The sequence below is a fragment of the Mandrillus leucophaeus genome, unplaced genomic scaffold (genome assembly GCF_000951045.1).
Source record: "Mandrillus leucophaeus isolate KB7577 unplaced genomic scaffold, Mleu.le_1.0 Scaffold168, whole genome shotgun sequence".
NCBI classification, from domain to species: Eukaryota; Metazoa; Chordata; class Mammalia; order Primates; family Cercopithecidae; genus Mandrillus; species Mandrillus leucophaeus.
In genome coordinates, this window is record NW_012101676.1 from 272,284 (window position 1) to 299,965 (window position 27,682).

General features: G+C 39.5%; 1 protein-coding gene across 1 annotated transcript in view; it reads left to right on the forward strand.

The window, feature by feature from the left end:
• The first annotated feature begins 34 nt into the window (after nt 1-34).
• XPO4 (exportin 4) overlaps nt 35-27,682 on the forward strand; it is a 115,222-nt gene continuing 87,574 nt past the window's right edge. The window contains exons 1-3 of the mRNA XM_011976541.1: nt 35-139; nt 18,783-18,888; nt 24,652-24,793. Of these exons, the coding sequence (XP_011831931.1) occupies nt 71-139; nt 18,783-18,888; nt 24,652-24,793 (317 nt within the window). The 5' untranslated portion in view covers nt 35-70. The remainder of the gene's footprint in view (nt 140-18,782; nt 18,889-24,651; nt 24,794-27,682) is intronic.

A 27,682-nucleotide genomic window follows, 5' to 3' on the forward strand; every position in this document is an offset into this window, starting at 1 on the left:
CGGCGGCGATTGGCCGGCCGCGGCGCCCGCTCCCAGAATGCAGCGCATGGCGCGTCATTGAAGAGAGACCATGATGGCGGCGGCGCTGGGGCCCCCAGAAGTGATCGCTCAGCTGGAGAACGCGGCTAAAGTTCTGATGGTGAGGACGCCGCGCCCCTCAGACCCCGGGATTCGCGGGCCCCCGGTCGGCCCTGCCACGCCAGGCCTTGCTGCTCTCTGGACTGGCGACTGGCAAGGGCCTCCAGGGAACCTGCAAGTGGAGGAGGAGGTGGCGGTGGCGTGGCGCAGGATTCTTCATCCTACTTTCCTCCTGCCGTCGTCCCCTCTTTCCAGGAGCTGTCCCCTTCCCCTGGCTGCCCAGCACCCCAGTCGGGCGTGGGAATATAGTGGTGTAGCAAAGAGGATTTCTTCACCTTACACCCTGCCCCACAGACTGGGTCGCAGAGCAAGGCGCTGGGAAGGAGGTTGGGGTTATCCCCGCAGGGCTTCGGTAGGGGGAATTTGTAGGGCTGTGTGCGCGCTCTTGGGGAGTTGGTGTCGGGAGGGAATGGATGGCACAGCCCTGGTGCGTTAGCAATCCTTGTTTCCTGTGCATTCGGATCCGCTAGCGTTTCCCTGACATGCAGCCACCTCTGGAGTAATTGCAGCCGGCAGCACGTGGAAGGGCCGGGCCGGCTGAGGGGAGGGAGGGGAATCGTTGAGACCAAGGTCACTGGGGCAAAACTTGGTCCAGTGCTAAGCTCCTTAAAGCTCCCGCGATTTGGAGAACTGAGTCTATGCTACTCTTTGACTTCATGCTTACACTACAATAAACAGTTTGATGAGGTTGTTTACTAAGGGAATTTGAGAAGGCCGAGTCAAAGGATAAAAGTATTACATGCAAGGAGGAGAAGTAAGGATAAAACTACGTTCAGTTACTCAGTAAACTGTATTTGCTGGCTCAGCTTTGTTTTTGTAAATTATGACTTCGGTGTTTGTAGATGTTTTGGGAAATTAGAGGTTCATTTTATAGGTGGATTGGTTCAGACTTTCTAAGAATTGGATGCAGCCAGCTTTGTTACCTTTTTGGACTTTTTTCCTTTTGTTTTGGTGTTAGGGTGTTTGAGCATCACATTTAAGAATATTCGAACTAATTCTAGCGTAGTTTGTAGTTCTGATATTTTACACCAGATATTTTTGTTTCTTTAGAAATCGAGAAGTCTAAAAGCAGGATTTACTTGCTTCATTATGAATATTAACTTAATGTACGTTTTGTCACAAAACAGACTAGTGAAAGTTTTCACACTTTTGCAAATTAAGCAGAAGTAACTAGCTAGTATTCCCCTTAATACAAGATTCTTAAAAATCCCTGACATGTAGCGTTTCGTAAAATTCCTGAACATTTTCCTAGGAGCTAGGGGCTCTGTTTTCATTAGATTCTGGAAGGAGTATGCCACCCAAAACACGGCTGTAGTTCTACATTCATCAGGTAAAATCAGTGTCCTTTGTCATTGGCTTAATAATATAAACTAGTATTTGTGCTTTCCAATATCTTCCCTCTTCCCTGGCAAAGCTACTTTTATCACCTATAAGGAGTAGGTGAGAAGAATAGTAGTAAGTACTGTTTATTGAGTGCTAGATATTGGACTTGATGCTTTACATACTTTACATATTTTATTAATCCTTGCCACAGCTTTACAAGGTTGAGAAAGTGTAAGTGGCCCAGTGAATTAGGTCTTGAACTCAGTTCTGTCTGGCTCTAAAGCTGTGTGTCTTTCCACTCTACCCCGTCTGTCATATGTTGTATAATAACTTGTCTAAATGCTTTTTATCTTTTCAGAGGAGAGGATTATTGAAAAAAGTGTTATGTTATTAAAAACAGGAAATTACAGCCGGGCGGGATGGCTCATTCCTGTAATCCCAGCACTTTGGGAGGCCGAGGTGGGCGGATGACTTGAGATCAGGAGCCCAAGACCAGCCTGGCCAACACAGTGAAGCCCCATCTCTGCTAAAAATACAAAAATTAGCCAGGCATGATGGCTGGCGCCTTTAATCCTAGCTACTCTGGAGGCGAAGACAGGAGAATCACTTGAACCGGGAGGCAGAGGTTGCAGTGAGCCGAGATTGTGCTGCTGCACTCCAGTCTGGGCGACAGAGTGAGACTTCGTCTCAAAAAAAAAAAGGAAATGACATTTTGGAAATTTCCACTTAAGTATTCAGAAATTTGTACCAAAGATGTGTAGAGTAGTTATTGTATTATTTCTTAATATGAAAGCTGTATTCCAAATTATTATTAATAGCTCTCATTTATTGAGTCCATACTATGTTCGAGGCACTGTGCCCGGCACTTTACATATATCACTTTCTCTCCAGTCAGTCTGTGAGGAAGGTGTTATTACTTTAATCTTATTATTTTTTATTTTTGTTTTTATGAGACGGAATCTCGCTCTGTCGCCCAGGCTGGAGTGCAGTGGCGCCATCTCCGCTCACTGCAAGCTCCGCCTCCCGGGTTCACGCCATTCTCCTGCCTCAGCCTCCGGAGTAGCTGGGACTGCAGGCGCCTGCCTCCACGCTCGGCTAATTTTTTTTGTATTTTTACTGGAGACGTGGTTTCACCGTGTTTGCCAGGCTGGTCTCGATTTCCTGACCTCGTGATCCACCTGCCTTGGCCTCCCAAAGTGCTGGGATTACTGGCATGAGCCACCGCGCCCGGCTTTTTTTTTTTTTTGATACTGAGTCTGGCTCTGTTGCCCAGGCTGGAGTGCGGTGGCACAGTCTTGGCTCACTGCCACCTCCGCCTCCCGGGTTCAAGCGATTCTCCTGTCTCAGCCTCCTGAGTAGCTGGGACTACAGGTGTGTACCACCACACCCGGCTAATTTTGTATTTTTAATAGAGACAGAGTTTCACCATGTTGGCCAGGCTGGTCTCAAACTCCTGACCTCGTGATCCACCCTTCTCGGCCTCCCAAAGTGCTGGGATTACAGGCGTGAGCCCCCGTGCCTGGCCTGTTACTTTCGTTTTCATTTTACAGGCTAAGGAAACTCAAAACGTGGAGATGCTAAGTAATCTACACACATTTACATAGCAAGGGGTAGAGACTCAAACTCTGGTTTGTCTGTTACCAGTCTGTGGTTCTTAAGCTGTAGGATACTGGGACCAGAAAGGAGGTGAATTAATTTTTCTAGGGCTAAAGTTGTTAATGCTCTTTCAATTATTAAGCATTAAGATACATATTTTAAACAGAGTGATCTTAGCATTTATCCATCTGTGGGTCTGAATAAATCTTATGGAAAATTGCTGTATTTTAACTGTTAATATGCTTTGAGATTCAAAATGCAAATAGTGATATATTTTGTAATTATTTTTGCTTAATTTTTTATTAGGTAACTCATATAGTTGTTTTATGGAAACCAGCATAGAATTTTAGAACATAGAAGAATCTTAGATCTTTTAGTACAGAGGTCTTAGGGAGTCTAGGATGAATATCAGAAGGAAATTGTAACAAATTTTTTGATGTAAGCATATATTTTTAGTAATAGGGTCTAGAGCTTTTATCACCGTCTCTGAGAGACTAGAAACTCTGAAAAATAAGAACCGAGTCTAAGCATTCTCTCTTCCATGCTACAGATGGGGAAACTGAGGTTCAAAGAGATAGAAGTGACTTGCCCAAGGCAGGTCACAGAGCAAATTCGTGATATAACTGATCCAGGCTGAGATCACCAGACTCCCCTTTCAGAAGTTTTACTGGTTTTGTTTTTTTTTTTCTTACTTTTTTTACTGAACCATGTTGGTTCTCAGTCAACATATACTATAAATGTTGCATTTTATTACTTGATGGAAAATGTCTAAATATGGTACATCTATAGTCAAACAATTTAGGTTATTGGATAAGCTGCCAGATAAAGTAGTACAGTCGTCCCTCGGTATCCATGAGAAGTTAGTTCCAGAAGCCACCTCCACCCATGGACATCAACTGTGCATTGATACTTAAGTCCCCCCGACCCCCTCCCTTTTCGCATGATCAAAGCTCATGGCAGCCTTGAATGGGTAATTAAAAAAAATCTTTTTTTTTTTGTAGAGAGAGGATGTCACTATGTTGCCCAGGCTAGTCTTGAACTCAAGTGATACTCTTGCCTTGGCCTCCTAAAGTGCTGGGATTATAGGCATAAGCTACTGTGCCGGCTGAGTTTCTTGTATGATATGGCATGGCAGTTGTGTATGACCTATGCACTTCCTCTTGTATACTGAAACGTAGGAGGTGTTTTGATTTTAGAGACAACAGTATTGAAAAGTTTAGTGTTCTCACAGTATTGATGCCACATTCATTTGAAGTCTAAAGAGCCCTTTATTTATTGTCTTGAATTTACCTGGTTTTGTCTCCCTGTCTTCATTAGGTTGTTTTGGATTGTCCTTAGTGATTGTGTGTAACAATAAGATAGTGCAGAGCACACATACCAACTGATACATTATGGAAAAGTAGTTTTCATAGGTTTTTTTCCCTTTTTTTTTCTTTTGAGACAGAGTCTTACTCTGTTGCCCAGGCTGGAGTGCAATGATGCAATCTCAGCTCACTGTAACCTCTGCCTCCCAGGTTTAAGTGGTTCTCCTGCCTCAGCCTCCCAAGTAGCTGAGATTGCGGGTGCCGGACACCATGCCTGGGTAATTTTTGTATTTTTAGTAGAGACGAGGTTTCAACATGTTTTCTGGGCTGGTCTCGAACTCCTGACCTTAGGTGATCCTCCTACCTTGGTCTCCCAAAGTGCTGGGATTAACAGGCATGAGCCGCCGCGCCCGGCACATACATTGGTTTTTAAACCAGGATGGATTTAGTGAGTGTAAATCCAACTTTAATAAACGAGATTCATGACTGGTTTTCATAGATTTTATTGTAGTGGAATTTGGTTAATATTTTCTAAAATGCTTGCACATCTGTAGTCCTATAGAAAAAAATTTGTCTTACTTGATTCTCATATCAGTCCTGTGAAGTAAATAGGATGAGATATTCCTAAACCTTATAAAGGAGAAAACCTGGCCAGGCGTGGTGGCTCACACTTGTAATGCTAACACTTTGGGAGGCTGAAGTGGGTAGATCACCTGAGGTCAGGAGTTTGAGACCAGCCTGGCCAACATGGTGAAACCATACCTCTACTAAAAATACAAAAATTAGCTGAGCGTGGTGGTATATGCCTATACCATAATTCCAGCTACTTGGGAGGCTGAGGCAGGAGACTCACTTGACCCCAGGAGGCAGAGGTTGCAGTGAGCCGAGATTGTGCCATTGTACTCCAGCCTGGGCTATAGAGCGAGACTCTGTCTCAAAAAAATAGAATAAATAAATAAATAAATAAATAAATAAATAAATAAATAAGAAAACCTGATATTCAGAGATGGTAAATGATTTGCCTGTTGTCATACAGCTAGTTTGGATCTGGAATCCAATTTCTGGCCATTGATTTGTTTTAGAACATTTCTTCAGTAGATAGAAACACAGCATGTTAGACACTGCTGTGTGTGCTGAGGGGACAGAAGAAGCACCTTCTTTTCAAGGAGTGGAAAAAGGCAAAAATGTCAGCAAATGTTGGTGGGTAATGTGATAATAGAAGTGGGTACAAACATCCATCAGGCTGAGATGGGACCGAGAAAGGGCTTCTTGGAATAGGGAACCCTTAAGCTGAATCATGAAAGATACATCGGAATTTTCCAGTTTGATAAGTGATATCCCAGATAGAGATATATATTTTGGGGAATGTAGTTTGAGAAAGTATAGTTTGGGGAGATACAGTGAGTTTGAGGAATATTTGAGCATTTATATAGTAGATATTTCCTGAGCCCTTCAATGTGTAAGGTACATTGCCTTTATTTTTTTGTAACCACAGTACACATGTCATAAAAATGAAAATTTTAATTAATTGAATCTACTTTTCTTATTTGAAAGATGCGTTATAGTAAGTATGCATTTTTGTTTATTTCAGCCCCGTCTTTTAGTACCTGCGGTGGCACTAGATATTAGAAAACTGACACTAACATAATTCTTTTCCTCAAAAAAGCTAATTAATAGGAAATTTGTATTTCAAATTCAGTTCAATTAAATGTGTATTTGCAGTTGGACTTGTGTCAAACTAATTGGAACATAGCCAGTGATCCAGAGAAGAAATGCGAAAAGACATTTGAAATCATCCATAGATGCCTAAAAGGCAGTTGTTAAAATTTAACAGCATTTTATTATTAAAACAATTGGATAAACTAGGGATTGAAGGGAATTCTCAGTATGATAACAAATAGTTATCTGAAACCATTAAAACAGGAGTCCTAATATAACTGTTATTTAGCACCTTCTGGAGGGTCTGATACAGTAATATAAAAAATGGGAATAAGTGCAGATATTGAAAAGAAAAGCCAAAAAATGATTATTTGCAGATGATATAACATTTCGGAAAAAAAGTTTAAGCAAAATAACTAAAAGACTGTTGGAACTACTAGTTCTTTGGAAAGATGACCAGATATAAGAAAAATAAATGGGTTGCAAGATTTCCTTTATATCAACAGTGATCAGCTTAAAATTGGAAAAAATATTCCGTTCTATTAGAAATAAAAACTGTAGAAATAAATTATGGGGCATTGATAAGAAACATGCACCATTTTTGTGAAGAACATGATATAGCTTATTTGCAGAATATAAAAGATCTGAATAAAATGAAGGCTGTGCTCCTTGATCTGAAAGGTCAGTACGGTTAAGGTGGCAGCGTCTCCCTCATTAATCTGTAAATCGAATATAATGTCAATCAAAATCTCTCTTTCCTCCTTACCCTTTTCGGAGATAGGAGAAAAATTAATTGATTAGAAAATATATCTGGAAGTCTATGAAGGATCTGGGGACTTGATGTAGCAACTGTTACAATGTATTCAGAAACTGCAGTAATTGAAACCTAGCATTGGCACAGGAAAAGAATAGAAAGTTAGAATAGTCTAGAAGCAGAACTAAGAATAAAATGGTATTTTACTTTGTAAAGGTATAGGGAAGTATGCTACAAGTTTTTGATACAAGAGCGTTAAATATATAGCTGACCCCCAGCTATTTCACTTCTGGCCATTTATTCAGTTTATGGAAATACTTGCTTATACACAAAGAATGTTTACCGTAGTGTACTTTGCTGTAGTGAAGATTGAAACAGCGTAAATGTCCAGTTAATACCAAATTGATTTAATATACTGGTATTCTGTATAATGGAATTTTATGGAACTCTTAAAAAATACGTATATCTAAAATGTGATAGTTTTTTTTTTAATGGGAAGATCTGAATGAACATGGAAAGATACTCAAAATAGATGAAAAATTGCAGAACAGAATATATGATCCCATTTCTGTTTTCTAGAAAAAGTTCTATGTATATTTTTTATATGCGTAGCAACAGAAATGGAAGGCATATACTAAACTTCTTTTTTTTTTTTTTTTGAGACAGAGTCTTGCTCTGTCGCCCGGACTGGAGTGCAATGGTGCGATCTTGGCTCACTGCAACCTCTGCCTCTCAGGTTCAAGCGATTCTCCTGCCTCAGTCTCCTGAGTAGCTGGGATTACAGGCGTGCGCCATCACACCCAGCAATTTTTTGTATTTGTAGTAGAGACACGGTTTCACCGTGTTGGCCAGGCTGGTTTCGAACTCCTGACCACAGGTGATCTGCCAGCCTCGGCCTCCCAAAGTGCTGGGATTACAGGTGAGAGCCACTGTGCCTGGCCTATACTAAACTCCTAAGAATGGCTACATAGGGAATGAGATTGCAGATGGAAGGAGTGCTTAATATAGTTTTAATATAGTTTGAATTTTTTATAATATAAAACTTTAGACCATAAATTAATACTCCATTTTAGTAAATTTGTTGCATGCGTTTCTATTTTATTTTATTTTCTTTGAGATGGAGTCTATCTGTTGCCCAGGCTGGAGTGCAGTGGTGTGATCTCAGCTCCCTGCAACCCCCGCCTCCCGGGTTCAAGCGATTATCCTGCTTCAGCCTCTAGAGTAGCTGGGACTGCAGGTGGCATGCCACCATGCCTGGCTAATTTTTGTAGTTTTAGTAGAAACAGCATTTTGCTATGTTGACCAGGCTGTTCTCAAACTCCTGACCTCAGGTGATCCGCTCGCCTCGGCCTCCCAAGGTGCTGGGATTACAGGTGTGAGATAACACACCCAGCCTGAATGTTGCATGTGTTTTAAAAAAAAAAATCTACTTTTTTTTTTTTTTGAGATGAAGTTTTGCTCTTGTTGCCCAGGCTGGAGTACATTGGCACCATCTTGGCTCACTGCAACCTATGCCTCCTGGATTCAAGTGATTCTCCTGCCTTAGCCTCCCCAGTAGGTGGGATTTATAGACTCCCGCTGTGATGCCTGGCTAATTTTTTGTATTTTAGTAGAGACAGGGTTTCACTGTGTTGCCCAGGCTGGTCTTAAACTCCTGAGTTCAGGCAATCCGCCCGCCTTGGCCTCCCAAAGTGCTAGGATTACAGACGTGAGCCACCACACCTGGCCCAAGACCCCACCTTTTTTAAAAAAATAGACAAATAATAACCGCTACCTCAGGGAGTTAGTGCAAAGATTAAATTATTTAACATACATTGAAAGAAAAGTGTTCAGTGCCTGGGGTATAGTAAGTGCTCTGTAAATGTTAGCTGCTATTTTGTACTTTAATGTATCAAATAACATGGCATCAAATCAGGATCACCTTATAGTAAGCACTTGATAAATACATGTTGAGTTAGATTTCTTCTAGAGTAGCGCTAGCTGATAGAACTTCCTGTGCTGATGGAAGCGTTCTTTATCTGCTCTCTCCAATATGGGAGCCCCTAACCACATGTGTCTTGAGCTCTTGTAACATGGCTAGTGTAAGGGAGCCATTGTGGTAGTAGCTACTGTGTTAGACACCACAAGTCTAGAGTGTGGCTGTTTGCGTTATTTATTTATTTATTTATTTATTTATTTATTTATTTATTTTATTGAGACAGAGTTTTGCTCTCGTTGCCCGGGCTGGAGTGCAATGGTGCGATCTTGGCTCACTGCAACCTCTGCCTCCCGGATTCAAGCGATTCTCCTGCCTCACCCTTCCGAGTAGCTGGGATTACAGGAATGCACCACCACACCTGGCTAATTTTGTGTTTTTAATAGAGATGGGGTTTCTCTATGTTGGTCAGGTCAGGCCGGTCTCACACTCCCGACCTCAGGTGATCGGCCCACCTTGGCCTCCCAAAGTGCTGGGATTACAGGCATGAGCCAATGCTCATGGCCTGCTCTTTATTTATTTATTTATTTATTTTGAGACAGGGTCTCATTCTGTTGCCCAGACTGGAGCGCAGTGGCGCAATCTCGGCTCACACCATCCTCTGCCTCCCAGGCTCAAGTCCTCTGAGTAGCTGGGGGTACAGGCACACACCACCATACCCGGCTAATTTTTGTATTTTGGTAGAGACAGGGTTTTGCCATGTTATCCAGGCTGGTCTTGAACTCCTGAGCTCAAGCAGTCTGCCTGCCTCAGCCTCTCTAAGCACTGGGATTACAAGCATGAGCCACCGTGCCTGGCCATGCTCTTTGCATATTTCTTCTGATTTGTAAACACTGGTTTCACATTTCTTTATTTCTTTTTCTTTTTAGACAGAGTCTTGCTGTCTTGCCCAGGCTGGAGTACAGTGGCACAATATCAACCCACTGCAACTTCCACCTGCTAGGCTCAAGCAATCCTCCCACCTCAGCTGCCCAGGTAGCTGGGACTGTAAGCATGGGCCACCATGCCCAGCTAATTTTTGCATTTTTTGTAGAGACAAGGTTTGTCTGTGTTGCCCAGGCTGGTCTCGAACCCTTGGGCTCAAGCGATTCTCCCACCTCAGCCTCTCCAAAGTGCTGGGATGACAGGCATGAGCCACCAGGCCCAGCCCTGGATTTCACATTTCAAATAATTCTTATGGGTTCTAACTCATTATTTCTGGTTGTTGCATTCCCACTGTCAAAATGAAATACTGATTTTAGATATTAAATGCATCCTTAACAGGTTCTATCTTCTTATTACTTCTGGTTCTTTTTCTTACTCTCATAATACTTTTGAAAACACTGGTGGCATACAATATTGATGAAGAGAAGATGAACATTCTTTGTTTTGTAGTTACAAATCATTTTCATTTTTAGATTTATAAATGGCAATTAGAGTGATCAAAACAGTTTTTCATTAACTTTATGTATACACCTACCTTTAGCATTTGCCCACTTATGAACTGTATCAAGCATTTTTTACACACAAATCATAAAAGATGAAAGAATGATATCACATGTCCTTTCAGCAAAACAGATTGTTTTGGGTTCTTGTCACAGAATATTGGGTAATGATGTAATTCTCGTGTAATGACTGTCTGAATGAGATTACCACATTTTTTTCCTTGGAAGTATGTTTGTTCATTGATTGTTGAGTTGGAGAAAATTCATTTAGGGCCAGAGTTCTCAACCTTGCCATTATTAGCATTTCGGATGGATACTTTTTGTTGCTGAGGGCTGGTTTGTGCATTGTAGGATGTTTAGCAGTGTCCCTACCCTCTGTCCACTAGTTGCCATTAGTGCTCCCCAGTTGTGGCAACCAGAAATGTTTCCAGACACTGCCAGATGTCCCTTGAGGGACAAAATTACCTAAATTAAGAACCACTGATATAACACATCATCTGAAGACTGAAGGTCTGAGATGACACTTATGTGATCCATTTTACCATGATTGACACAGTCTAGAGCAGTTCAGTCTGTAAAAACTGTGCAGTAATAGGAATATTCTGTATCTGTGTTTTGCAATGTGACAATTACTAGCCATGCACACACGGCACTTGAAATATCCCTAGTATATCTGAGGAGCTAAAATTGTAATTAACTTAAATTTAAACGTCTCCTGTCTAGTGGCTACTGCATTGAACAACACAGAAAGACTGTCTTTTTGCCGGGTGCAGTGGCTCATGCCTGTAATCCCAGCACTTTGGGAGGCCAAGGTGGGTGGATCACTTGAGGTCAGGAGTTGGAGACCAGCCTGACCAACATGGTGAAATCTCATCTCTACTAAAAATAACAACAACAACAACAACAAATTAACTGGGAACTGGGCATGGTGGTGCACGCCTGTGACCCCACGTACTTGGGAGGCTGAGGCAGGAGAATCGCTTGAACCCGGGAGGCGGAGGTTGCAGCGAGCCGAGATCACACCATTGCACTCCAGCTTGGGCAACAAGAGTGAAACTCTGTCTCAAAAAAAAAAACAAAGGTGTCTTTTTGCCTTCATCTTCTGACTTATCTCATAACTGTGAATGTGAAATGTCTTTTGTCAGTTTTCTTCTCTTTGTCATTATGGTTGGGAAATGAAAAATTTCTAATTCTCAACAGTATTCAATGAAACCTTTCACAAAAGACCACCAGGCTGGGTGCAGTGGCTCATGCTTGTAATCACAGCACTTTGAGAGGCCGAGGCAAGCAGATCATTTGAGCCCAGAAGTTTGAGACTAGAGTGGGCAACAAGGCGAAACTCTGTCTCTACAAAAAATTAAAAAAAAATTATCCATGTGTGGAGGCCTGCACCTGTAGTCTCATCTACTCAGGAGACTGAGGTGGGAGCATCCATCGAGTCTGGGAACTCAGAGTTGCAGTGAGCAATGATCACAGCACTGCACTCCATCCAGCCTGGGTGACAGAGCAAGACCCTGCCACAAACCAAACCAAACCAAACCAAAACAAAACAAAACACCCTCCAGGTTTCTTTTATACCTTCTCAAAAGATCATGCTATATACTTGGGGCAATGTAATAAAAAAAATTGAGGGTAATGTAATAGGGTTGATTTATTTAGTTATTGCCTCTCTTTTCTAGATCATTTCATCATTCATTTTCTTCTTATTTTAGTCTTCTCTTTTTTTTTTTTTTTTTTTGAGATGGAGTTTTGCTCTTGTCGCCCAGATTGGAGTACAGTGGCACGATCTCGGCTCACTGCAACCTCTGCCTCCCGGGTTCAAGCGATTCTCCTGCCTCAGTCTCCCAAGTAGCTGGGATTACAGGTGTACACTACCATGCCTGGCTAATTTTTCTATTTTTAGTAGAGATGGGGTTTTGCCATGTTGACCAGACTGGTCTTGATCTGACCTCAAGTGATTCACCTGCCTCAGCCTCCCAATGTGCTGGGATTATAGGCATGAGCCACTGAGCCTGACCTCTTTTTTTTTTTTTTCCTTTTTCTTTTCTTTTTTGAGATGGAGTCTGACTCTGTCACCCAGGCTGGAGTGCCGTGGTATGATCTTGGCTCACTGCAACCTCCACCTCCCAAATTCGAGTGATTCACCTGCCTCCGCCTCCGGAGTAGCTGGGACTATGGGACTACAGGCGTGCACCACCATGCCTGGCTAATTTTTATATTTTGAGTAGAGATGAGCTTTCACCATGTTGGCCAGGCTCGAACTCCTGATTTCAAGCGATCCACCAGCCTCAGCCTCCCAAAGTGCTTGGATTACAGGCATGAGCCACTGTGCTCGGCTTTATTTATTTTCTAATGTTAACTCTGTTTTGCATTTCTGGGATACCTAACTTAGTCACAGTGTATATTATTGTCATCATTATTATTTTTAACATCCATTGTTGGATTTGATTTATGAAATATCTTTTTATTAATATTTTTAATTGACTCATAATTGTATACATTTGCAGGTACAGTGTAATGTTTTTATATATACAATGTGGGATGATTAAGTCAAGTTAAGTTAACATATCCATCACCTCCCTTACGTGAAATATCTTAAGATTTCTTCTTCTGTGTTCATGAGTAGGATTGACCTATAAATTTCTTTTCCTCCACTGTCCTCATCTGGTGTTGGTATTGGCGTATTTATGATGATATGCTGCGCTCCTAAAATGGCCTGAAGAATGTTTCCTCTTTTGTAGTCCCTTGAAGAAATCTGTATAGGATTTTTTTTTTTTTTTTTTTTTTGAGACGGAGTTTCGCTCTTGTTGCCCAGGCTGGAATGCAATGGTGTGATCTCAGCTCACTGCAGCCTCCACCGGGTTCAAGCAATTTGCCTCAGCCTCGCGAGTAACTAGGATTACAGGCATGCACCACCACACCTGGCTAATTTGTATTCTTAGTAGAGACAGGGTTTCTCCATGTTGGTCAGGCTGGTCTCAAACTCCCGACCTCAGGTGATATGCTCACCCCGGCCTCGCAAAGTGCTGGGATTACAGGCATGAGCCACCGCACCCGGCCCTGTTTGCTATCCTTTTAATGTCTTTTTATTTTCCGAGGCATGTGTAGTTGCTTTCTCTTTTAATTCTTGCTTGTTTATATATTTGTGCTTTTCCTTTCCAATTTGATTAGTTATTCTAAATAAAGAACTTTTGGCTTTTTTGTTTATTGTAAACGATAGTTTTATTTTGTTTTGTTTTGAGACAGTCTTGTTCTGTTGCCCAGGCTGGAGTGCAGTAACGCGATCTCTGCAGTGGCTCACTGTACCTGCCGCATCTTGGGTTCAAGTGATTCTCCTGCCTCAGCTTCCCAAGTAGCTGGGATTACAGGCGCACGCCACCACACCCAGCTAATTTTTGTATTTTTAGTAGAGATGGAGTTTCTCCATGTTGGCTAGGCTGGTCTCAAACTCCTGACCTTGTGATCTGCCTGCCTCGGCCTCCCAAAGTGCTGGGATTACAGGCGTGAGCCACTGCACCCGGCCTGGCCTGTACGTTTTCTGATTTTCATTATGATTTCTTTTTTCATCCTTGAATTTTTCTAGTTTTTGTTATTGTTATGTTAAGTCAATTTCTTACTTAATTGCTCTTGGTCAGAGAATGTCACGTACATACCTGTTATTTAAAATTTGTTTGGATATGCTTTACAGCCTAGTGCGTTGTCAGTTTTTGTTCAGTGTGAGTTTGAAAAGAATGTGATACTCACTTAAAGGGCAATGTATTTATGCTATTAAATCAAATTTGTTAGATTCTTTTGTCTTCCTAAGCTAACAGTTACTGAGAGTTACATGTTAATCTTCCACTCTAGTGGAATTGTTGGTAGTTCTGTCTGTTTTGTTTTATGCGTATAAATGGTATTACATGCCATTGTAGTTTACCCTTTTATAATTATGTGATGGCCCAGCATCTTTTAGTAATATTTTGCCCTAAATTCTGTTTTTCTCTGATAGCTACATCAACTTCATTAACTTTATTTTGATTAGATTTTTTTTTCTACTTTTGTAAACTTATTTTTTCACTTTTATTTTAAAAATTGTTTTGTAGAGACAAGGACTTGCTTTGTTAACCAGGCTGGTCTTGAACTCTTGACCTCAAGTGATCTTCCCGCCTTGGCCTCCCAAAGTGTTGGGATTACAGGCATGAGCCATCGCACAAGGACTTTTTCCATCTTTGTGCTTTCAGCCTTTCCATGTCCTTGAGTTTTATATGCATTTCTTATAAACAGAATAATTTTGGATTTTCTTTTTTATCCAGTCTGTCAATCTTAGTTTTTTATGTAGAGCATTTAGTTTTATTACATTTACTTGTCATTACTGATAAATTATAATTTATTTTTGTTATCTTATTGTGTGTGCATGTGATTTTTTCTTTCTTGCCTTCTTCAAGGGTTTGACAATCTTGTTTCTCATTCCATAGTTTGTTGTCGTAAACTATGTTCTTAGTTTTAATATCTTACTGCTCACAGTAAACATTTTAACATGCATGTTCAATTTAGTCCAAAGACAATATGTATATTCTGTCCTAGTCAGAATAGTACAAAGACTAGCTTAAAAATACCTCTCTCCTGGCTGGGCCTGGTGGCTCACACCTGTAGTCCCAGCACTTTGGGAGGCCAAGGCGGGCAGATCAGCTGAGGTTTGGAGTTCGAGACCAGCCTGACCAACACGGAGAAACCCTGTCTGTACTAAAAATACAAAAGTCAGCCGTGCGTGGTGGTGCGTGCCTGTAATCTCAGCTACTCAGGAGGCTGAGGCAGGAGAATCGCTTGAATCCAGGAGGTGGAGGTTGCGGTGAGTGGAGATCACGCCATTGCACTCCATCCTGGGCAACAAGAGCAAAACTCCGTCTCAAAAACAAAAACAAAAGAAAGGGCAGGGGGCAGCAAATAAAGGCTTGTAGTCCATTATGCAAGTTGGGTGATAGAGATGGACAAGCAGTGTGTTATGTGAGGTGGAACAGAGATGTTAGTTGTGCTTGGACAACTGGGGAAAGGTGAGTGGAGGCTGATGAAGGAAGGAAAGACGGAAGCAGAGTTTTGAAGGGTAACTTAAGATTTTTGAAGGGTAAGGTTTGACAGTGGGGAGTTTTATGGGTCAGTACCACCTGGAGAACTTTGAGGGAAAAATGTGTAGTTTTGGTTATGACTCCCAGCCTGTTGAATCCTTTGGGGTTGGAAATCTACTTGCCAGTTTTAGATGATTTCCAGGACTGTCTGATGCAGATAGCTTGCCATTTGGAAACCATTGCCAAGTAGATTTCAAGAAGGAATTTAAAATTTTGGTTGTAGAAAACTAAAGTGACTACCATCCTGCCGTTTAATATATTGATTTGATAATTTTATTGTTTGTATGATAATATTTAACCAAGTGATTAATATAAATCAACGTTTAGATTATAGTTTACTATTTCTAAAATCTGACATAAATAGAATATCATCTTTATTATATTAATATATTCAGACCTGTTCTTTCTAGTAGATTAAGTATCTGTGGCTGTGAGGATATCTTTTAGATTAGACAGTTTTTTCTTTGTAGAATAAGTAGCATATTGATTTGCACAATTATGCATGTGTTGTGCTTTTCAAGGAAGATAGGAAAGAATGTATGATTCAGTAATTGCTTGAGGAACTCATGGATTTGTATTTGTAGCAGTATAACATGGGTAGTAGTGTTTATGCCATATACACAGGGTCAATAATGTCAGCAGACTTTGGGATTTTGTAATCCAGAATGCTGGGATTACAGGCATAAGCCTTGGTGCCTACCCTCTACAAAAATTTAAACATTAGCCCTGTATGGTGGCATGCCCCTGTAGTCCCAGTTACAGGAGAGGCAAAGGCGGGAGGATCCCTTGAGCCCAAGAGTTCGAGGTTACCATGAACTGTGATCATGCCACTGCACTCCGGCCTGGGTGACAGAGTGACACCCCGTTTTAAAAAACAAAACAAAAAAGACTGGGCACGGTGGCTCATGCCTGTAATCCCAGCACTTTGGGAGGCTGAGGCGGAGGTTGCAGTGAGCTAGATCATGCCACTGCATTCCAGCGTGGGCAACAGAGAGACTCCATCTCAGAAAAACAAAACAAAAAAAGCAATAAAACAAAAACCCCACAGACTCATCTTATTGAACTAGAGAAGGTGGTGGGAATAAAAAATTTGAAAATTAGCCAGGCATGATGGCTTACACCGGTAATCCCAGTGCTTTGGGAGGCCAAGGCAGGCATATCACTGAGGGGCAGGAGTTGGAGGCCAGCCTGGGCAGCATAGTGAGACCCCATTTCTACAAAAAATACAAAAATTAGCTCGACTTGGCACGTGCCTGTAGTCCCAGCTGCTGAGGAGGCTGAGGCAGGAGGATTACTTGAGCCCTGGATGTTGAGGCTGCAGTGAGCTGTAATCATGCTACTGTACTCCAGTCTGGGCAACAGAGAGAGGCTGTCTTAAAAACAGACAGAAAACCCAAAAAGCAAATAAACAAAATAATTTGAAAATGGAAAGACAAAAATACTTCTAGAATATCGTTCGCTGTTCACAGTTTTTTTTTTTTTTTTTTGAGACAAGGTCTTACTCTGTCACCTAGGCTCTAGTGCAGTGGTGCAATCTTGACTCGCTGCAACCTCTGCCTCCTGGATTCAAGCGATTATCTTGCCTCAGCCTCTCTAGTAGCTGGGATTACAGGCTCCTGCCACCGAGCCCAACTCATTTTTGTATTTTTAGTAGAGATGGTTTCACCACGTTGGCCAGGCAGGTGATCCACCCGCCTCGACCTCCCAAAGTGTTGGGATTACAGGCGTGAGCCACCGCACCCAGCCCTCACAGTTTTATTAGTAATTTTTTTTTTTTTTAAATTGAGGTGGAGTCTGGCTTTGTTGTCCAGGCTGGAGTGCAGCAGCGGGATCTCAGCTCACTGCAACCTCTGCCACCTGGGTTCAAGCGATTCTCGTGCCTCACCCTCCTGAGTAGCTAGGATTTACAGGCGTGCACCACCATGCCCGGCTAATTTTTTTGTATTTTTAGTAGAGACGGGGTTTCACCATGTTGACCAGGCTGGTCTCGAACTCCTGACCTCAGGTGATCTGTACTCTTTGGCCTTCCAAAGTGCTGGAATTACAGGTGTGAGCCGCCACACCCAAAATTCTTTTCAAAAAAGTGTTGAAGAATTTAACACAATTTTTTTGTTTTTTGAGACAGAGTTTCACTCTTTCACCCAGGCTAGAGTGCAGTGGTGCCATATCAGCTCACTGCAACCTCCACCTCCCAGGTTCAAGTGATTCTCATGCTTCCACCTCCGAGTAGCTGGGAGGTGTGCACCACCACACCCGGCTAATATTTTTGTGGTTTTAGTAGAGACTGGGTTTCACCATGTTGCCCAGCTGGTCTCAAATTCCTGATCTCAAGTTATCCTCCTGCCTTGGTCTCCCAAAGTGCTGGCATTACAGGCATGAGCCACAGGGAACAGCCAACACAATTCTTTAATGGAAATATTTTCAGTTTTATCTGGAGAACTGTAGAGGGTGCTATATGATTAGGAATAGTAGTCTGAACTGGCTTTAGCTAATTGTAAGAATTCTCTGAAGCCAGAGATTCACAGTAGTTAATTTTTCCTGGGTGAACAACTTTTTAAAAATTATTTTGACTGAAGTTAGAGTGAGTAATGTTGCATAATTGATATAATTTATAATGAGTGTTGATCTAATATAATTGATTGTAACATTTTTCATCATCTAGATTATTTAATTGAAATTATGACTTGCCCTCTTTATATAATGGTTTGAATAATATAGGTTTATTTTCCTGCCATCTACCTCCAGCCCCCTTTCCCAAATTAAGTATTTGTAAGTCTTAATAGGTTAAAAGTTAACCAAACCCCATGTAACAGGAATGTACATTTTAGGTAGATCTGACTCAAAAGATTATTGTCTTTAGAAGAACGATTGTTACACCAAAATGGTATTTAAAAACTTGGACAGACTTTAGAAATTGTTTTTGTTAAGAGAGAAGTCTGGATTTTGGGTGATTAATTTATTATTCAGAAATACATTTCATAAATTCCAAACTTTAACTGTTCCCAAATTTTTCTGGTTTAATAGTGATTTTAGAAAATTTGAGGTGGAACTGTTTGATCCTGTGTCTTAAAGGATTGCTTTTGGAAATTGATTTTTAGTAACTTGGATTCAATTTCCCCAGTACTGAATAATTTTGAAATTATTTGAACTAGGTCAAGTTAGTCCAAGTGGTATATTTTGGAATAAAAGGTGGTAATAAGTCAGCTAAATGTTAAAACCCCCAAAAATGTTAGATAAGTATCTGTTTTTCTAAAATGCAGGTTTTTAAAAAACCTTTAAAGAATTCTGACTCAAACCTTGCCAGGAATTTTTTTCCTTTTTTCTGAAACCATGTTTTCGACATTTATTATCAAGTTTTATACTGTAATTCCTTAAAAAGTTAAGCAAGAATTTGTCTCTCTTGCCACTTAAAAGTGAAAGCATTTTCTGTTCTTGTGGGTAAAAATATGGTATTGTTTAAGCTTTGTCATTAAATAAATGTATCTGTTCTTGTTTTTAACTCTCAAGGCACCACCTTCCATGGTCAATAATGAACAACGCCAGCATGCAGAGCACATATTCTTATCATTTAGGAAATCAAAATCACCATTTGCAGTTTGCAAGCATATTTTGGGTAAGTATTCACTTAAAAAATATAAAGTATTTTGGCATAATCAGATCTGGGTTTGCTGTCTTAAACATTAACTATTTTAAATCCCTTTTTAAAAACCAGGTTTGTATAGTTACAATTTTTAAAATTAATAATCATTCTCCTGGAGTAGCTTTAAAGATATTCTGTAAAGCCAGACGGGAAACTTTGTTTTTACTTTGGATTTTTTTCCCCCTAGATATAGCGTTCCCCAATTTGTTTTATTATTGACCATAACATGAAGGCTGTTAATAGCAGAGAGAAAAATTTAGTATTTTTTCAGTTTTCAAATATAATTTATTACAGGATATGTACTATAATATCTTTTAGCCCAGTGTTAGTTTTAAAATTAAGATTGTTTTTGGAGATGTCTACATTTTCTTTTAGCTGTTTTCCATAGTTTTTTTTTTTTTGTTTTACCATTTAGTTTGTACTCAGCTTGCCTAACAAATATTAGTCATTTCTGGGTAGGGTGTCACTGTATGTACCCTAAAATAAAGCACCAATTTTTACTTTTGTCAAATATGTTTTATGAGTATCTTATATCTGACATGTACAGAAAAGATTTCTTCTAAAAGAATCACAAGAAATACAACTGTCTTATTCAAAGATGGCATTTTCTAAGAGTTATATATGATGTGCCATCTCTCTCTTAGATATTTTTCAGTAATAGTAAGAGAGACTTCATTAGTTATTGTTATTTTATAACCTGATTACTGCCGGCTGATTTTTTTTAGTGGGAGCCGTCTTTTGTAAGGCTCTAGAAAGCTGCTTGAGTCATCTGTGACCATAATATTGGTTAGTCGAGTATTAAGAACTAAAACGTCTGACTTTTTCTTGTGCTTTTGGTAAAGGCTTATCGATAGCGACCAATAGGCTGTTTCCAGATTGAAGTAAACTACATTTAAAGTTATGTGTTAAAAATGCTTTCCATATAAGGGCTTATGAAGGAGAGTTGTTTGATTGTAGTGGAAAGAGTGCTGATGTAGCAACTATGACATCTAGGTAGCAGTGGTGCACCTTGAGGAAGTCACTTCACCTCCCTGGGCCTCTTTTGCATCTGCCTTACGGCCATAATGATACCATTTGCCTTGATGGATTTGCTCTCTTAAGTTGTTTTGTGAGGTGAAAATGTAATTACTTTTCATTATGTAAAAGCACTTTGTGAACAGTAAGGTAAATATCATGGCCATATACTTGATTTTAAACAGCTTTTAAAAAATATGATCGGCTTAAAAAATGCTGTGTTCTCTGCAAGGAACTAGCAGCAGTGGTGAAGGTGGCTCTGTCTCTGTCAGGAGTTAGGTCTTAGCAGAGGAACAGGTTCAACAACTACCTTTTAAATTCTCACTGAAGCTGTTTTAATTAATTAACTTACTCATTTCAGTGGTCAGCTTTTATAGTCGTGTCGATTTGTTTCTGGCACTAAGAAGATTTAACTTACACCTGTGGAGGCTATTTAACTCAGTGTTAAAGAAAGCAGAACTAAACAGCATAAAGAGTTTAAAGGAGCATTAACTCATCCTTACTGCCTTGAAATTGTTCAGCATTAATGGATTTAGAAAACCATTGTGTTAAACTATTAACCTAAAATAATTTGAGTCTGGTTTTCATGGCATATGCCTTAACGACATTGACTAGGATTCCATCAGTGTTTCATCTGACTTTGTATTGGAATTCAGTGTCATTCTACACTAGTTGGGAAATAGTTGATCTAACTTATAAGTATTTTATTAGAGCATATTTGTTTATACCATTCTTTCCTTTTTAGAATATGTGTATTTTATGAAGTATTGTTGCTTTGTTATGATTGAGCTTGTTTTGGAATACTTTTGTTTTCCTGATAAAATTTTCTAAAGAGTAGTATTGCTAGTTCCGGCCATGCTTTTAAAATCAGTTTGGGTTTTGAGACGTTGACTGTTTAAAAGGTGGAGTGCATGTATTACAAGCATAATCATTAATGTACTGCAAAGCCCTGTGTTACATTAATGTTTACATCTAAACTTCACAGAAAATCTTTTCACTCCTTATTCAGTTGCCACCAGCACAGAAGGGTAAATTCCTCTAAGAAGACTTCTCATACAAGTGGCAGTCAATCGCATTTCAGAATTTTCGCATTCTTGTTTAGGGATTACGTGTCATTTTTACAGAAGGTCTGGGTAATATATTCTACTAAAGGGGAGACTTTCTCTGATGCTTCCCTTTTCTGGCCTCTTAAAATTCTGCCTTCTCACTTCTAACTTGAGTTTTGTATGTCGCTCATTTTTCCTCATTTCTTTCTCTTCTTATCCTTTTGTTTTCATTCTAGTTTTTATTTTCTTTGCTGTATTCTGTGTGTGTGTGTGTGTGTGTGTGTGGTGTATGCAGCTGTGCGTGCATGCAGCATGCTTGTGCATTTTGTCAGAAGAGCACTTTTAGACTTTTTCACTTCAGAAGTCTTTGGCACTTAGGAATTTAAATTTTTTAGGGTCATATGTTCCTTTAAAAAAACAAGTGAGTTCTATTCTTGTTAAATAATCAAGAACTGTGAGGGATTGGTTTATTTCTTCTGGAGCTAACTTTGTGGCATTCTTTTGCTCCTTCTCAGGGAGAAATGGATTTCTTTGACTTCTGATCTCAGAAGTGCCAAAAAACCCAAAATAATAAACCACCAAAAAGTCAGTTAAACTGGTAAACTTTTACATCTCTGGAAAATTGTTTCCTTAGTAGTGCTGTCAGTCATTGGGAATTAATAAATCATCTTCCATCTGAGACTTTTTGTCTTTAGTTGGTGGGCATAGTTGTCGCTGAGTCAAAGCGCAGACTTTTGGAGCTTATATGGCCTGTGCTTTGGACAGAAATACTTAAGGCCAGGGAGTTGATTGTAGTAGCTGTGTATCTGTGGTTTCACCACCAGGGTTTTTTCTTTTTTAAAAATACTTTTTGGTCAGAGTGTAGTGCTTTTCCTGTATTATTAACTTAACTTTTGTCTTCATGTTTCTGTTTAGTTTCAGATGGCTGACAAAATTCAAATTAATTTTATTTACATAATTATTATTAAAGAAAGCTACTGTGGTAGCAAATGAAAGCATTTTGCTAAAGTGACCTAAAATAATTTATTCTCTGAACAGTGGCAGATCTTCCCAAAAGTAGTTAGTTTAGAAATTCTAGATGAGGCCGGGTGTGGCAGCTCATACCTGTAATCCCAGCACTTTGGGAGGCTGAGGTGGGTGGATCACCTGAGGTCAGGAGTTCGAGACCAGCCTGACCAACATGGAAAAACCCTGTCTCCACTAAAAATACAAAATTAGCTGGGCCTGGTGGCGCATGTCTGTATTCCCAGCTACTCGGGAGGCTGAGGCAGGAGAATCACTTGAATCTGAGAGGCGGAGGTTGTGGCAAGCGGAGATCGTGCCATTGCATTCCAGTGTGGGCAACGAGAGTGAACTCCCATCTCCAAAAAAAAAAAAAAAATGCTAGATGAATTGTGAGTTCTTCATGAAAACCCTGTAGTTTCAGGCATCTGTATAACAGAGAGCAAAAGTAAGGCTCATATGTATTTGTGAAGTTCTGATTTCATACTGGTAGGCTTCTAGAGTACCTTCTAGCATCTCTTGCATATTTCTACTATGTATAAGTTAAATTTATGACAGCTAATAATGGTTTTTATGAGAAAGGGTAATTTATTAGTTTAGGAAAATTTCTTCTTTTAGGAGTTTGGCTTTTTTTTTTTTAATTCCTCCATTCTTAGAGTCAGCTTCTTATGGGAGTATTTACAGATCTTCGTTTAATACCATGCAGAGGTGTCTAAGAAAAAGAATTAAGAAACTTTTGTCTCTTGAAAATTTCGAATATTCATTTTCTATAACTGCCCCCTCATATCCAACACCCACCCACCTCCAAGGGGCAGAAAAAGGCTTGGATGTGAAAACAAATAGTTAGAAATAGGAATGTTTCAGTGCTTGTTAACAGTGAAGGTGCTTATTTGCTCTGTCTTCAGTGGCATGTGTGTTTCAGGGTAGATTAGTATTGCTCAAGAGACATTTACCAGCCATGTGACCTCAGTTTCCTCTCTGTCTCTTGGGGCATCAGTTTCCTCAGCTCCTGTAAAATGGAGGGATTGATTTAGATGGTCTTCGGAGGTCTATATCTAAAATTCTGAGAGTACCTTAGATTTTGCTTCATTGTTGAAATCCATGGTTAAGGGTTTTCTGGTTTCTTGTCCTTAAAATTTATACTATTGCAATAGAAAATGAAGATAGGCAAACAAACATCATTTTCTTTAAGAAGAGGTTTATAATCAGAGATTATTTGAGTTACCTTTATGAGACAGTAACATATTTCTCTTTAAGTGATCTAAATAGATGGAGCTGGGTCTCTGTTCAAATCTTTTTTTTTTTTTTTTAAACTCCTAGAACTGTAAGCACATCTTTTCTAATAGGTTCACATTTTTAGAAGCTATTGCTTTATTTTAATTATTTATTATATTTTAAAGTTTCTGAATTTGTATCAATTCTGATTGTCATCTCAGAGTTCATGTTAAGATAGCATAGAATAATCAAAACTTTAAAAAAAGATTCAAATTGGTTTCTCTTAGTGGTTTTGGTATGATGAAAACTCCTAAGTAGTAGTTTAATGTGGTAGGAATTTATATAGGGTACACCTTTTCTCATGCATTTTTATAGCTAAACATGTCAAGAACACTTGTAAGATTTTTAAATGACCTGAGCTTGAATAGGAGAGAAAATGGTGTGCTTGACTGTGTATATCTTCATGCTCTTCTGATAAGTTCTTGAAGGTGCCAGTCTATGCCTAGAGTTAATTTCTCATGGCTTTCAGATACGCATGTCCAGTGATCTTGGCAAATAATCTGGAGTCTAATCATGGGCTTTTCATGGATTTCACGTGATGGTTATTTTTTAGAGCCTCAGAAAATTTCTGCTTTTTCTTGACTTCATTTCGACTGTTTCTCCTGTTGATAATGCTGTTTGGAAACTGATTGTAGTGGTATTGGTGAATAAAAGAAAAAATAGAAAATTAATATAAAAAATTTTAAAGTGTGTTAATTTTCTATTTTTTCTCCCCTGATTTAGATTTTAGATCAGATACTATAACTTGTTAGCTAAGACTGGGTCTTTCTAAGTGTAGCTTTGGGATTTTACTCAGTTTGATCAGTACTGCAATCAGAAAATTCACAAGCACTTCTCACCTTGTGTAAATGTGACTTACATTGTTTTTTACATTTTGAGAAAGAAAACCTGCACATGATTGTTTTTATTTCTGGACTTGCTATTGTAGATGGGCCATCCTGCTGAAAGCTGAATACTTAAAAAGGAAACATTTTAACAGCATGGCTCATCACAGATAGTAATGTTCAATGACTACTTTATTGTAATGTTTTTCAAATACAAAGTTCTGTTTTGCACAGGGTGAGAATCTTAGGAAATTTTCTGATTGCTTTATATTTTTATTTTTATTTTTTTTAAAGCTGTGTTATTTTTTAGTTCTTCATGCTTTGGAAGTAACAGTTGAAGAGAGGTGAGGAAAGTTTGTGAAAATTGTGATCGGTGATTAGCTGCCACCTGCCTGAGGTGTCTTCTGAGAGGAACTAACCTCTTTGTGGTGCTAGAGCAAGGTCACTGGATTAAAAAAAGAACAGGTAACCATCTTATTCCTTGTCTGAAAAGTTCTGTTTTAAAATTAATAAATGCAAAATGTTCAAGGTAAAATGAACAGTTGTTTAAATAAAGTTTTTAATTTTCTCCTCAGAAACTAGTAAAGTGGACTATGTCCTTTTTCAAGCTGCCACAGCCATAATGGAAGCAGTTGTCCGAGAGTGGATTCTCTTGGAAAAAGGTAGCATCGAGTCTCTGCGAACATTCCTTTTAACCTATGTCTTACAAAGGCCCAAGTAAGTACATGGAGGGGTACCGCTGAAATACTTTTGCTGAGCTTATGTGCGTCTTTTTAGAGCTTTTTTTGTTTGCATTTTAAAAACTTTTGGCTGGGTATAGTGGCTCACACCTGTAATCTCAGCACTTTGGGAGGCTGAGAGGGAGGATCTCCTTGAGCCCAGGAGTTTGAGATCAGTCTGGGCAATATAGTGAGACCCCGTCTCTATGAAGTACAAAAAAAGAAAAAAATTTAAAAAGCTGTAGATGTTTAAGGTTACGTTCTATGTGGGGCTCGTATTTTAAACCCTTGTATACACATGATTGTAGGTAGTTTTGGTGCTTGATGAAATAATACCTTTTATTTAAGCTTTTGGTTCTCTGTTTTGTTTCTTTGGAAAGATTATGCTGGATATTAGTTTTTTGTTGTTGAGTTGTGAAGAACTTAGTTATAAATAAAACTTGACCTTAGACTTAGATGAAGAACCTTTATATTTACTTGTTCTTTCGATTCTTAGTAGAGGTGATTATTTCTTTTAATGTATTTTAAATTTAAAATTGTAAGTATTAATATAACACAGGTGAGTATCCTAAAACAGGGGAGAGGGAAGAAGCTAAGTACCACTAACAAATCAAATGTTACCCGTATATGTACATAGAAATGTGCATAGAGGGCCTGGCGTGGTGACTCACAACTGTAATCCCAGCACTTTGGGAGGCCAAGGTGGGCAGATCATGAGGTCAAGAGATCGACACCATCCTGGCCAACATGCCGAAACCCTGTCTCTACTAAAAATACAAAAATTAGCTGGGTGTGGTGGCACGCGCCTCTAGTCCCAGCTACTCGGGAGTCTGAGGCAAGAGAATCGCTTGAACCTGGGAAGCGGAGGTTGCAGTGAGCCGAGATCATTACACCACTGCATTCCAGCCTGGTGGCAGAGCAAGACTCCTTCTCAAAAAAAAAAAAAAAAAAAAAAAGAGAAATGTGCATAGAAAAGGTTCTATAAGAAGTTCCAGAATCTTTAAGTAGCTTCCATTGAAAATAGGATCAGTTTTGTGGAATGAGGTGAAATTTTCTTTTTATATTATACATATCTTATTGCTTAAACATTTTACAAAATTGTGTACATTTATTTCTTGAATGATTTAAAAAAAAAATGAGGCCTGGTGCAGTGGCTCATGCCTATAATTCCAGCACTTTGGGAGGCCAAGGTGGGTGGCTCACTTGAGGTCAAGGGTTCCAGACCAGCCTGGCCAACATGGTGAAACCCCGTCTCTACTAAAAATACAAAAATTAGTTGGGCATGGTGGCAGGTGCCTGTAATCCACCTACTTGGGCGGCTGAATCAGGAGAATCACTCGAACCTGGAAGGTGGAGGTTGCGGTGAGCCAAAATTGAGCTACTGCACTCCAGCCTAGGTGACAGAGTGGGACTCCGTCTCAAAAAAAAAAAAAACAAAAGAGGAAAACTATCAGCGGCATAACTTTTGGGGAGAAATTGATTTACTATTTACCTTTTTTTGTTAAGTTCCCCAAAGGCCGTGTATTCTTTTAAGAATAGATAATGCACTTGTATCTTTACCGTTTGTGCAGTTGAATACTTTATATATTCATTTCCAAAGTCATTGAAGAAAAAATTTTGTTATGTAATCAGAAATGTGTGTGCTTAGGAATGGTGATTAATGGCAATAAACATATACATACAGTTTTAATTTTAGAGCATACTCATACTTATGCATTTGTTTCTGTTGACTGTACTCTGGGAGTCTGAGTTAATAATATTTAATAATACTGACATGACTTTAGCACTTTGTTAACTGCTAACTGCCTTACATACAAAAAATATGTGTGAGAGAACGAAGGCAAGGTTTCTGTAGCCTATTAGTGTTGCAGGTTTAGTGGATAATGTGTCCTGTAGATAAGTGGATATACATGTTTGTGAGGAGGGCATGGCTGGTTTTTTTCCGGTTTTCATAGAATAAGGAAGACTTTTCCTGGTTTGAAACCTTTCTTTTCTCTGTCATGCTGGATTGATTGATTGATTGATTTTTGTTTGGTGGGTCCATTTGGATGTGATACTAGTTTGCTCTTTTGTTGTTTTATTTGACCATATTTGCTAGACCTGACAGGGCTGTTTTTCTTTTGACCCCTCTGTACATAAAGAAAGGTAAGTACAGGTGAGTAGAGGTCTTGATGATGTCAGCAAGTGCTTGTTCCTGTTATTTTGTTCGTTGTTTTGCACACAGTGTAACTCAGACACATCAAAATTTGTATTATCAATTGTAACCATGGAAGAGGTATGTGTTTTGTTGAATTCTACTAAAATGATATTTATTTTGATATTTTTCTTTACGCTACGAAAAATTTTGAAATCAGTTATTATGATAGTGTACTTCTTGTTGAACACAAGTTGAGAAAACCTTCATATTTATTTATATTTATGTAATAAAAGAAAATAAGCCTTAGAGCCTCTGTGTTTATAGAAGTCTATATGTGGGAAGGTTAAAAAAATGGTTTTTGATCTCTAGGCCTAAAATGTTAGAGTTTTCTGAAGAGCAGTCTATTTATGTGACCTTGGGAAACTAACATAAAGTCTCTTTAATATTCCGTTTTACCTGTAGAACAGGGACTTGGTACCCATCTCTTATGGTTGGTATCAGGATTACATGAGACAGTTCTGAGCACAGTGCCTGGTGGGGAGTAAAAGCTCTGGCTGCTGCAGCCATCATCATCTGGACCAGCCTTCCTTAAGGAGTCAGGGCCAGCAGGGGAGCTTCAGGTCAACTAGAGAGGTTCTTTTTTGTGGAGCTGTTAAGTTATCATAGCCTTTTCTCCCCCTTGTCCCCATCCCCCAACCTGAAAACCACTAAACTCTGGAGACCTTGGTAGACTTAAATGTGTAACAGATT